Source organism: Takifugu flavidus, chromosome 4, assembly GCF_003711565.1.
Source record: "Takifugu flavidus isolate HTHZ2018 chromosome 4, ASM371156v2, whole genome shotgun sequence".
Lineage (NCBI taxonomy): Eukaryota > Metazoa > Chordata > Actinopteri > Tetraodontiformes > Tetraodontidae > Takifugu > Takifugu flavidus.
In genome coordinates this window covers 17,961,071-17,973,682 of record NC_079523.1, presented here as the reverse complement: position 1 = coordinate 17,973,682, position 12,612 = coordinate 17,961,071, and the positions used below count along the sequence as shown (strand labels likewise).

General features: G+C 47.1%; 1 protein-coding gene across 1 annotated transcript in view; it reads right to left on the bottom strand.

Moving 5' to 3' along the window:
- The window catches only part of LOC130523571 (NLR family CARD domain-containing protein 3-like), a 218,778-nt gene that overhangs the window by 1,220 nt on the left and 204,946 nt on the right, over nt 1–12,612 (bottom strand). Inside the window, exons 3-6 of the mRNA XM_057028920.1 lie at nt 7,640–7,741; nt 7,257–7,369; nt 5,334–7,156; nt 359–535 (exon numbers count right to left, since the gene is read on the bottom strand). Of these exons, the coding sequence (XP_056884900.1) occupies nt 359–535; nt 5,334–6,742 (1,586 nt within the window). The 5' untranslated portion in view covers nt 6,743–7,156; nt 7,257–7,369; nt 7,640–7,741. The remainder of the gene's footprint in view (nt 1–358; nt 536–5,333; nt 7,157–7,256; nt 7,370–7,639; nt 7,742–12,612) is intronic.

Genomic DNA, 12,612 nt, shown 5'->3' with positions numbered 1-12,612 from the left:
TCCAAAAGTCAATGGAGTTTATCTTGAAGTCTTTCATTGTTTAGTTGTTATGCCAAAGATAAAAGGAAGCTGACCTGAGAGTCTCCAGCTCACAGAGAGGATCCTGGAGAGCACCACAGAGCTGCTTCACTCCTGGATCCTGCAGCTGGTTCTGACTCAGGTCCAGAACCCTCAGATGGGAGGGATTGGACCTCAGCGCCGAGGCCAGAGAGTCACAGCTGATCTCTGATAACCTGCAGTCACTCAGCCTGGAAAAGCAATAAATGGGGCAAATAAAAACACATTTCTAAATCTGAAAATGAAGAGAAAAGCAGAAAATGTAAAGAAATTTAGAAAAGACCAACAGAGGCCTCCTGACCTGAGCGTCTCCAGTCTGCAGTTTGGATGCATCATTGCAGAAGACAGTAACTTTACTCCGGCATCTGTCAGGCTTTGGTTCCTGCTTAAGCTCAGCTCCCGTAGATGAGAAGGGTTTGACGTCATTGCTGAGGCCACAACTTCACAATGACTTGTTGAAAGAAGACTATCAGACAGTCTGTTGTGTATGAAACAAAAATAGTGAGTCAAACTTTGGGATTTCTCATCAACTTATCTGAGAATCTACCTCAACACAAATGTAGCTCATTTCCTGGAAAAGCTAAATTCAACACCGTAGAGCAACAGTTTGAATGACCATCAGATCTGAAATGCAACTGAATTATTCTCAACATTTGTCTGACTTCTCTATAGGACTAGGTGTTAAAATCCCGACCTAATCATGGCAAGTGAAAAAGACTTGGATGGAGTAGGATTGGCACTCATGATTCTGTGGTGTCACCAGCTCGACACATCATCAGTTGTGTGCCTTGGCATCATTAGGTGTTTCAGCCATTTAACACAAGACACCCTCCACCAAGGTTGGCCCACCACAGGCTGATCAAACCTGGGTGTGTGTGTTGCACAATGGCACCACATGATCACTTGGCCGCCCACGATATGTCCCTCCGTTTCAACCACAGCCAGTGACTGCTTTGCTCTGCTGTGGCAGCGAGCTCTTTTACTGCCCTCCGTTGGGCCTGCCCTCTGATGCCCATTTCCTTCAGGAGCTTTGTGGTGGTTCTGGAAACAAAGCCTCTGCATCCTACCTCCACAGGCCACACTTTTACACTCCAGCCCCGCCCCTCTGCTTCAGCTGCTAGGTTCGCATAACGCAGTCTCTTCCGTTCGTATGCCTCCCCGATTGCCTCCTCCCATGGGACAGTGAGCTCCACGATGAAAACGCACCGACAGGATTTGGACCATAGGACCAGGTCTGGGCGCAAGTTGGTAACTGCGACTTCAGATGGAAAATAAGCCTCTGGCTGAGGTCCACCCGCATTTCCCAGTCTCGGGCAACGGTGAGTGCGCTGGCCTCCGGAGGAGCTGGCTTACTCCCTCGTTTCTCCCCTCCCCGAACGAAGGACATTTTCCATGGGGCAACAGGTTGGGAATTGGAGGCATGGAATTGATCTTTACCCTCCTCTTCTCAAGTTCAGCCGCCAAGCACTTCAATACTTGATTGTGGCGCCAGGTGTACCTTCCTTGGGTCAGGCTGATCTTACAACCCACCAAGATGTGCTTGAGGCTTGCAGGTGCTGCACACTGTGGACAGGCTGGTTCTTCTCCATACCAGAGGTGTAAGTTGGTTGGAGAGGGAAGGACATCGTACACGGCTCTAATGGTGAAACTAAGCCTGCTAGCCTCCATGCTCCACAACTCGCTCCATGTAATTCTCCTCCTCTCAACACCCTCCCACTTCATCCAGCGGCCTTGCTGTGCTTGAGAGACCGCTTTGGCGCACCTAGCTGCTTCCTCCTGATGGCGCACCTCCTCCACTACCATGTGCCGCCGTTCAGCTGGGGTAGCTTTTTGCCATGTAGGCGTTGTTGCTTCCATGCCAAGGCCGTTCCTGCCATGCTGGACATGCCCTACTATATCCCGGTGCCTCAGGCTGGTTTTTGCCTCTGCGACCGCTGCCGATGGCTTCCATTTCCTTCCCGTTGCTAGGGTTGGAGCAGCACCTCTGACAAAGGGATCCCGGGATTCAGTAAGAGTCATTTCCAGTCTTGCTTTTGCACATTTATACTCCTCCACCAGGCTTGAGATTGGGAGGAGAGGGCTCCACTGCCGTACAAGCCTACACTGCTAAGACATCTTGGCAGTCCGAGCCACTTCCTCACCTGCGCATTCACCAGTCTCTCTAGCCGGTTTGCATGAGATAAAGTGACCTCATAGATGGAAATTGGCCACATGAGCCGAGGTAGCAGCCCAAACTGAAAGCACCACAGCTTCAGTTTTCCAGGGAGAGCAGTACTGTTGATCTGCCTGAGGCCACTGATGGTGTCCTGCTTGAGTTGCTCCACCTGCTTTGAGTCTTTGAGCTCTGCACTGTACCAGCGGCCAAGACTCTTAATAGGCTTCTCCAAAATTGTTGGTACAGGCTCGTTGTTAATGTGGAACCTCTCATTAGCAAGCTGTCCTTTGACAATAGAGATGCTGCCAGATTTGCTTGGTTTAATCTCCATCCGTGCCCATTGAATGTTTTTCTGGAGTTTTTCCAGTAGGCGTTTGGTGCATGCCCTTGTTGTTGTTATTGTTGTCATGTCATCCATGTACGCCCTAATTGGAGGAAGACGCAGTCCATTCTTCAGCCGTTCGCCTCCAACCACCCAACGGGATGCTCGAATGATGAGCTCCATTGCCATGGTAAACGCTAGTGGGGAAATAATGCCAACCTCGAGATGCTGCCAAGCAGTCGTGCTATCTTGTGCTGTCAAACAAAACTGAAGGTCCTGGAAGTAGGCTTTGACGAGCCGTGTGATGCCCTCTGGGACTTGGAAGAAAGTGAAGGCTGTCCACAACACCTCATGAGGCACAGACCCGAAAGCATTGGCCAGATCCAGAAAAACCACATGCAGGTCTTTCTTATCCTTCTTCGCCATCTGTATCTGATGCCAAATGATATTTGTGTGTTCCAGACAGCCTGAGAATCCACTTATGCCTGCTTTCTGCACAGAAGTGTCGACAAAGTTGTTCTGCTGCAAAAAAGCTGAAAGCCTCTGAGCCACAACACTGAAGAATATCTTCCCTTCCACATTCAGAAGATTGATCTGGCGAAATTGATCGATGGTTGAAGAATTCTTCTCTTTGGGAATCAGGATCCCTCCTGCCCTTCTCCATGCCTTTGGTATTATCCCTTTTTCCCATGCAATTTTCATCAGCTTCCAGAGGTGCCTTAAGACATCTGGCGTGTTCTTATAAAGCCTATAAGGGACACCATTGGGCCCAGGGGCTGATGCTGCTCTCGCCCGCTTTACTGTGCCCTCAATTTCACTCCATGTCGGCGGCCTTGTTTCCATCTGGTGCTCAACTGGTTGGATGGGTGGCATGTCATCCGGGATGCAGGCTGGTACATGTCTTTGATGGTCTGAGTAGGTATTCCTCAGGTGCTCCTCTAGTTCCCTTATGGGTGCTTTGAGGGTCCCAAATTTCTCCTTGACAAAGAGGGCTTTCACAAACTTGTAGGGATCTCTGTAGAAGGAAGTCCTCGCTCGCTCCTTCTTCTTGTGTTGCTTTCTCAAGCATTCAGCTCTTCTCAGTGTTGCCAGACGTTGCTTGAGGTCGCCTTGTAGTGCCTCAAGTCATTTCCTCTCTGCTTCGGTGGCCTTCTTCCACTGTTTTCTCAGACATCTTCTTTCCTTCACAAGCCTTTCAATCTCTCGCTGCCTCCTGGACTTGAGATGAGCTGGTTCCTTCCGTAGCTTAAGGTTCCCGCTTTTCACCCCAAATCTCTCTCTGCCCCATAGCTGTAGATGATTTCCCCAATCTTGTCGAGCTTCTTCTCCACGCCTCCTTTCAGGCCTTCCAGGAGGTGCACAAGGTCTATATTAACGGTTTCCCACTCCTCTTTTTGGCAGGATTTAGGCCACAAAATTTGAGGTTTTCGTCCCTCCAGCTTCCTCTCTACTGCTGGCTGCGGCTGGATGGGCTCTGTGATCACATCCACGGGTGGATCCATGCCTGGTTGAGCTTCGTCTGGGGTTCTGATACCCTGTGGACTGTGGTGATTATCCTGCCACTGGGCTTCAATCGACTTATTTGCCCTACCTCTGAGGAAGTAGTGGTCAATGCGAGGCCCCTCCCTTAGCTCTCTCAGGCACTTTTTCCTACCCTGGTGGATCTTGAGGCCCTTCTCTGATGTTATCTTTTTCCAGCCGCAGATGCAGCTCTGTAGCTTGCATCCTGCCATTGCCGTTGCTCCATTACCTGCCATGCTAAGCTTTTGATTCATTGTCGTTTCCGTTGCAAGGTTCGTTACCGTATGGTCCGCCAATGAGTCATCTTCCACCCCCACTCTCGTAGACTCGAGGGGTATTTTTCCTTTTGAGCTCTTTGTAGCAACATTGGGTGGCACCGAATCACTATTTAGTGACCGGCTCCTGCTAACATGGGTAGCTAGCCCGTGCAGCCCCGATGGGGTCTATTCCCTCCTGCCAGCAGTCTCTCCTGGCTGTCACCAGGTCTTTCCCCGGTTGTCATCTGCTCTTTCGCAGCAGTCACATTTTTTCTTATTTTAGAACAGCTCATAATTACTCAATATTTAAAATGATTATAGCAAATGGTTTAAAGAAGCGTGCATCTCTTTATCTGTCTATCGGCTCTTTGGATATTTTGCATTTCATCCAATTTGTAGGATGGTGCGTCAAGTCTTAATTCAGCGATCCGATCGATGACATCAGAGTCTCTGGTTGCATCGATTGCCCTCAGCTTCTGTTATATCTGCCTGTTTCCCTTCAAATCATTTTCACTGCACCTTTTGTTGCTAGTGATGAAGTTGCCACCTAACGGGTGTGGAAAGGCTCAAACAACTTTGTGGGTCACATAAAGGCTCCAAACGGAACCGCCACAAAGACCTAAAACACCCATTTAAACCAACGAGGCCGGCTGTTTTTACGTTGAACTAATGAAGCAAAATAGTCACGTGTCATTAGTTAAAATGTGTTTTTCTGTTGTTAGAATACGATGTATACAAACAAACAAAAGTGATTTAATGACATGACAGTAATTTCATGATAGTCAGTTAACTTGTGGCTCCTATTATTCCTGCCTTATGTTGGTTTGTCTGGATTGACCTTTGAACTTATATCCAGCCAGTGTTGAACATTTCTGGATGAATTGTTGTTGCTTTTAATTTATGGACGCTGCAATGGAGATAAAGAATTGAAGGAATGACCACTGGAGGGGGTATTGCTGCCTGACATGATCCACTCGCTTGATTTAAACGCCGATGTCCGGCCCCAAAAATCTTTACTTACTCGGCCTTCCTGCAGTTCCTCACAGCTGGAATCAGGCGACGTCGTCCCTCATCTGAGGTGTTGTACTGCTGCAGGTTCAGCTCATCCAGAACCTCCTCTGACATCTGCAGCAGGTAGGCCAGAGCTGAACAGTGGATCTCTGACAGTTCCCTCTCTGATTTCTTCTCTGACTTCAGGAACTCTTGGATCTCCTGATGGACTGACTGATCCTTCATCTCCATCAGACAGTGGAAGATGTTGATGCTTCTGTCTGGGGAGATTTCATCACTGTTCACCTTCTTCAGGTTGTTGAGGACCTTCTGGATGGTTTTTGGGTGGCTTTTCCTCTGATCCAACAGTCCACCCAAGATCCTCTGATTGGACACCAGAGAGAGACCATGAAGGAAGCGAACAAACAAGTCCAGGTGGCCATTTTCACTTTTGAGAGATTTCATTAGTGCTCTCCTGAGGAAGTCATCAAGAGATGTGACTGGATCATTATTTGTAACCAACCCAGCAAACCTGGAAAAGCGGTTTGGTTTCGAATATTTTAGGAACTGATTTATAACCGTTGTGTCTTTCCTGGTGTAACAGTGGAACATGTAGACGGCAGCCAGAAACTCCTGAATGCTCAGATGAACAAAGCAGTAGACTGATTTCTGGAAGATCACACTCTCTCTCTTGAAGATCTCTGTACAAACTCCTGAGTACACCGACACCTCGGAGACGTCCAGTCCACATCGCTCCAGGTCTTCTGAGTAGAACATGATGTTTCCTTTCTCCAGATGTTCAAACGCCAGCCGACCCAACTTCAGAAGGAGTTCTTTATCAGCCTCAGTCAGTTCCTCTGGTCTCTGCTTTCCTCCATACTTCTGCTTCTTCCTCTTTATCTGAACCCTCAGGAAGTGTGAGTAGAGGTCAGTCAGGGTTTGGGGCAGCTCTCCTCTCTGGTCTCTGGTCATCATGTCCTCCAGAACTATAGCAGTGATCCAGCAGAAAACTGGGATCAGACACATGATGTGGAGGCTCCTGGAGGCCTTGATGTGTGAGATGATTCTCTTGGACAGATCTTCATCACTGAACCTCCTCCTGAAGTACTCCTCCTTCTGGGAGTCAGTGAAGCCTCGTACTTCTGTGATCCTGTCAACACACGAGGGAGGAATCTGATGGGCTGCTGCAGGTCTGGAGGTGATCCAGATGAGAGCTGAGGGAAGCAGGTTCCCCTGGATGAGGTTCACCAGGAGCACGCCAACTGACGATACTTGTGTGACATCAGAGATGAGCTGATGCTTGTTGAAACCCAGTGAAAATCTGCTTTCATCCAGGCCATCAAAGATGAACAGAAGTTTCCAGACAGTCTTCTTCTGCTCTGATCTTCTGTAATGTTGGATGGAAAACATGAAGCAGTGAGAGAAGACTGTGCTGCTCATCTCTGATCAAGTTCAGCTCCCTCCATGAGAGCGGAAGCACCAGACTGATGTCTTGGTTCTCCAAACCTTCTGCCCAGTCCAGACTGAACTTCTGCACTGAGAAGGTTTTTCCAACGCCGGCGACACCGTTGGTCAGAACCACTCTGATGTGTCTCTGTTGCTCAGATAAGACTTTGAAGATGTCCTGGCACTTGATTGGAGTGTCCTGGATGTTCTTCTGGGAGGTTCTCTCAAGCTGTCTCACCTCATGTTGTGTGTCCACCTCCTCACTTTGTCCCTCAGTGATGTAGAGCTCAGTGTAGATCTTGTTCAGCAGGGTTCCACTTCCTGCTTCATGAGTTCCTTCAGTCACATGTTCACATCTTCTCTTCAGACTCATCTTATGACCTTCTATCACCTCCTGCAGATCACTTCCTGAACATAAGTAAACCAATGATTTCCATCTATAATAAATCATCAACACAACTCCAAATTCATGACATCACAAATTAAATCTCATATTGAACAGTTTTACTTTGTTTGGGCTTCATTTCAGCATCTCCAGATCTGCTTCCAGATTGTGAACAAGAGGACTCTCCTGGTGGAGCTGACTGGTCCCAGTTTGATAGGATGTGCTCCCCCCTCTCACTATGAAACACATCTCTATTAGTCCTTTGATTTATAGGATGAAAGAACCTGATCAAGACTCAATATTGTTCCAGCATTTATGTCTGAATTCATCTTTCAGTTTAAACATGATTCTTGTTTCTAATCAACAATATTCACATTAAGTCTGTAACTATATGACTGTCTGAGGTTTAAGTGTTAAACATCTCCAATAATAAACTCACAACCTGCTGCTGTTAATGTGACTAACAGCTGCCACACAAACACATCATCACGCTTTAGTTTTCTTACATTTCCTCTGAACTTCTGAAGTTTATCACTCTATCTTTGGACTGGTCACTCTTCAGGGACACCCAGCTGGGCACTGTGGACTCTGCTCTGTCCTCGTCCATCCTGAGGAAACATCAGAAATAGTGATGAGACTGTGATGAAGGTAAATAATCTGTAGAGGTTGGAGTTAAATAATCCCAATTCACTGCATTTTTATCAAACAGGAACATTTCTAATCCATTCTGGATAACAACTGAATCAATAAATCAATGATGTCTCTGTATCATTTTCATGTTTTCAGAGTTTAAGCTGCTTTTTTTAACTGTTCCCTGCAGTGAGAAAAGAACTGGCACCTTTTCCAGCCCCTCATCCTGCAGCACTGAATGTGCTCTAAAGTTCTTTCCAGAGCAAACGTCTCTGCACTTGCAGCAACATGTTGTAGTCATGGATCCGTGAGGAGAACCGGATACAGGAAACGCCCCCACTTTGATCCCAAAACCCAACTGGTGGCCAACGGTGGTCCTGCAACGACGGGGACGCTGGTCCATCGGGCCCACAACACTGGTTTTCCACAGGCCAACATGGTGAAAGGACTGTCTTCAGCTCAGCCACTAAATTATCTGGTGCTACATAAACATGCTAGTCAGGACTTTTTAACTTCCCTCATTTGTTCCCCTCTTCAATTATTTCTATGATCCAAGTCCTCCAAGATCACTGCTCTATTTAAAATAGATGAAAGAAATGACACCCACTCCTGCATTTCTTTCACAGTGGTTCCACAACATAGAACAATAAACCACTGGGAGAAAACGTGCAACATGAACCCAAAATCCTGTTGGTGTCCTGTGATCCTGTGTGGATTTATTTAATTTTTTTAAAGTTTATTGTCTTAAATAATACCAAAATATCCAGCTGTAACCTGGACTGTTGAACAACTCTAATAACTTTATGAGCTTTTCACCTGTCACAAAATGTCGCTCTTCCTGCTTCGTCTGAAGAGAATAGTTTCACTTTCACTTTTAAAACCTAATCACAGCTTTATGGCGTATATATTACTACCATTAAAGCGTTCTGGGAGGGTTTAAAGTTCTTTTAGAATCAGTAGCAAAGAGCAGAAAATAAACTAAACTTCACTTAGAAAGACGATTCAACTATAACTAAAGCCAGACTATAAGAATGTTAAATAAGACCTATTCATTTATAATGTATCACGATGTTTTGTGCTAAAACTAAATATGAAGTCTCATTGATTCAAATCTTGATTTTTATCTCCAAACACAACTGTCAATTCTTTTCAATAATGCTCTTCGTTTCCACTCACCTTGTCGGTCTTCAGTCTTCCTGCTTAGTCTGAAAGGAAAACTGGTTTGTTGGGTTCCCAGTTTCTGGGACCGTTGTTGCTGGTGTCTACCTGCAGGGGGCGTGGAGGAGCCGCTCATCAGCCACAGCTGGCCCCGCAGACACACGCACCTGCGGTCTCTCTTCAATCTCCCGTTAGATTTAAGGACAGAACTCCCGTCTGCCAGCGGCGGAGGGTTTTCATCATCGCCAACCCTGACTTCTGTGGCTTGACTATTTTGAGCGTTTTCCTAGCGGACTTGTTTTGGACTCTCTCGAGGTCTCTCCGCCTCTCTGAGAACGCGGACCGAACTGTTCTTGTTCACTTTAAAATAAAGACGCTTTTCGGACACCATTCTCCGCCATTATTCAACCTGGTTAAATAATTAAGATTTATGTTGCTTGACAGATTTGAAAGACTTGTAAAAGCAGCATATTTCTGCAGCCCTGGAGTCCAGGAGGAGCAGCAGAGGTCAGAATGTGTCGGAGCGCGTTTAACTATTGTCTGCAGTTCCACGCGTGTCCACCGGGTGGCGGTAAAGCACCACATGATATTTCTCCTTTTTGGAACTTCTTCAGCTGCGTTGAGCTTTAAATCTTCACCTGTCGCTCCCTTTAAGCTCTAAACTTTGCGGTTCTGTGTGTAGTTTGTTGGTTTGAATATTTTTGATGAATTCTGATGACGATGAGTGAAACTGTCAATGACCAATAGAAAGTTCGTCCATTGTTCTACTGCGTCACACATTTTCATTATTTATTGTCATTTTTGGGTCTAAACTGGACCAGTTCTGTGAGCTGTTTTGCTCTTTTCTGTGGACCAGATGTTCCAGGCAGGTTCCATCATCGGACACAGACGGAGACAGGTCACGTGACAACAGTCAGCCTTTAGTTCTTTATTACAGGAGGATCTGGTTTATATACAGACACGAATCTGCAAAATACTAAAAAGTATCTGAACCCAAAGTACTAAAAAGTCTACATCCACGCACACGCGTGTATTAAGTGTTTATACACACGTGTGCGCGTACGTGCACACTGTATATTCATCTAATACTGTTAGTTTCTAAAACAGCAAAGTAGAGTCACTGAGGCACGGCTTCACCTCCTTTACACCGAGGTTTCCCTGAGCAGGTGTGATGAACTGTTGCAGAAGGAAAAGCATGGAACATGTTAATAACCGGACACAACAACACTCAGGTTTATTGTCTGACGGCATCAGTGTCTCTGGTTGCATCTGTCTGAGGAGCATTGTGAAACCAGGAGCAGTGTAAATGAGGGGGGGGGGGGGGGGTGGGGGGGGGGGGGGGGGCAGTGAGTGGATGCTGCATTCATCAAACACACAATAGTCAGAAGAGAAGAAGGAAGAACAGAAGCCCGTGTTCCTCAGTGTTGGTGTGGAGACGCCTGTTTGGAGGAGCAGGAAGCAGGCTGGACTCTTCCAGCTGGCTTTAATGCCACTTCTCTTCTGAGAACCTCCCAGCAGCTTTCTCTCCACCATCTTTTTACGCTGAAGCTTTTTGATCATTTCAGGTCAGATGTTCTTGGACTGAGGTTAAACATGTTTGTTCTTGTGCTCGGAGCGAACCGACGATCCTCTAAAGTCAGGCATCCTAAAGGTGGATGTTTTCTGAGGCCTGGAGGCTTTAAAGTGGCGCTTTTACCCACTTGTCCTCGTTCTGTTGGAAACTTGATCCAAAAACCTTTTCTGGAGCTTCATGTTCTGCTTTTTTGAAGGAATGAAATGGTTTCATCAGCGCTGCCGGGGGCTGAGCAGGCTTCATAAATCTGAAGCTCTGAGATCCTTTAAAGATCTCCTGGAATCAGCAGATGGGGGTTTGATCCAAAACTGTAAGAATCAGTCAAGCTATCAAATCTTGACTCAGTCCAAGCGTGAACCAGTCCATCCAGAGCTGATTATGGCTCAGCCAGGAGGAAAGCACGGCCTGGGGGGGTTCATATGGAGCAGGCACACTCTGGCTCTATTGCTACTGAAAACAGCCCTTCAGCACAGCAGCCTGGAATACAGTTCTGGAGAACACCTGTTCCCAACAGAACCTGTTTAAAACGGGACCAGTAAAGATGCCCGGCGTGACCACGACCACGGGGAGGGGGGGGGGGGGGCAGAGACAGGCGGTAACGCCGCTGCCCACCGATTCACCTGGAAACAACAAAAACCCCAGCAGCTTGGACCCAATATGGCAGCGTGTTCCTCAGAAACGCTCCTCAAACTCTCCCCACAGCTTCATTGCTAAACAGGATTTGGGTTTTTTTGTCCGTGCTAAATGGAAAGTGTTTGTCCTTTGGTGGTCCAACAGGACCACGATTTGGATGGATGGATGATTTGATGTTATTGAGAATAAAAACAGCTGAAAATGGAAGCGGAGATGTTTCAGAGCACCAGAGTTCAGAAAGAGTTTCTAATCAAACACCGCCTGTTGGGAATGATGAATGGATGCATTTTTATTTAATTTAGACTAATTTAGACTAATTTTAACATCCTTTATGCCAGTTCCATAGAGCGTGCGCACACACACACACTAGCAAAGATGATATCCAAACAGCCAAATAAATGGGAGTCAAAAGAAATCATTTAAAGCTCATATGTCAGAGTCAAGGTCGAGGGTTTTCTATGGCCCCCGGGATGATATTGATTTATTATTAGAACCGGCCCACAGGCCGCAGATGTTTTACACAGGCCAATACTACATTTCCCACAATGCAACGGTGACAGTCTGAGCGGGAGGTGGCTTCATTTCATTATTTATCAGTAGTCATTAGCATAACAGCAAAAGTTAACTTTCAGATACCCATAAAATGGCAAAAGGGAAGGTGGACACTGAGAACCGGGGGTTCAAACAAGGTGGGAGTGGGAGCACATGTTCACGGAGGCAGCTGGGAAACCTGGGTGTCTTCTGTGTGGAGAAAGGGTGGCGGTAATGAAAGAATATCATCTGAGACGCCATCATGAAGCTAAACACAGCCGATCTGTCTCTGAGCTTTTCCTCCACACGCTTTTTGGTGGCCTCCAGCTCCCTCTGGAAAAACTCTGACGCGGCAAATTGTTCAAAGGGCATTCTGGGGTCAGAGAGTCCCTCAGCAGCATCAGTCTGATGCACCTTCCTTGAGCAGTAGAAGTAGCGAACAGGACCCTGCTGATAGAAAAAGTGGATGGAAGATCCACCCGTCCCATACGGAGACTTGGGCTGTCCACAGGCCAGACAGGGTTTCGTCTGTCTCATCTTCTGCTCTGGTCGCTGCTGCTGCTCCATCTCTAGAATGCCCTGCACAATTTTTTCAATGGAATCCTGCGTCAGAGGCGTGGGCAGGGCGGCTGTGGGAGGAGTGACAACAGCCGTCTCCATGGTGACTACAGGAACGCTGGTTGTTTTGCTCCCCTCTGTCAAGGAGTACCACAGCTGTTGAGTCTCCAGGAGCTTCTCTGGGCTGGTGTTCAGAGAAGAACTGGTGTTCAACAGCTTTGCCAGATGCTTCACATAGCGGGATATGTGAAACCTGGTTGTGGGGCGGAGCAAGCTGTTCGGATCGGCCGCAGACCGATGGACCGTGTCTGCGTAGTCTGGATCCACAAGCCTCAGGATGTCCTTGTCCCCATGATGATACTGCAGCAAACTATCAATAGCGTCTTTCATGGGAAG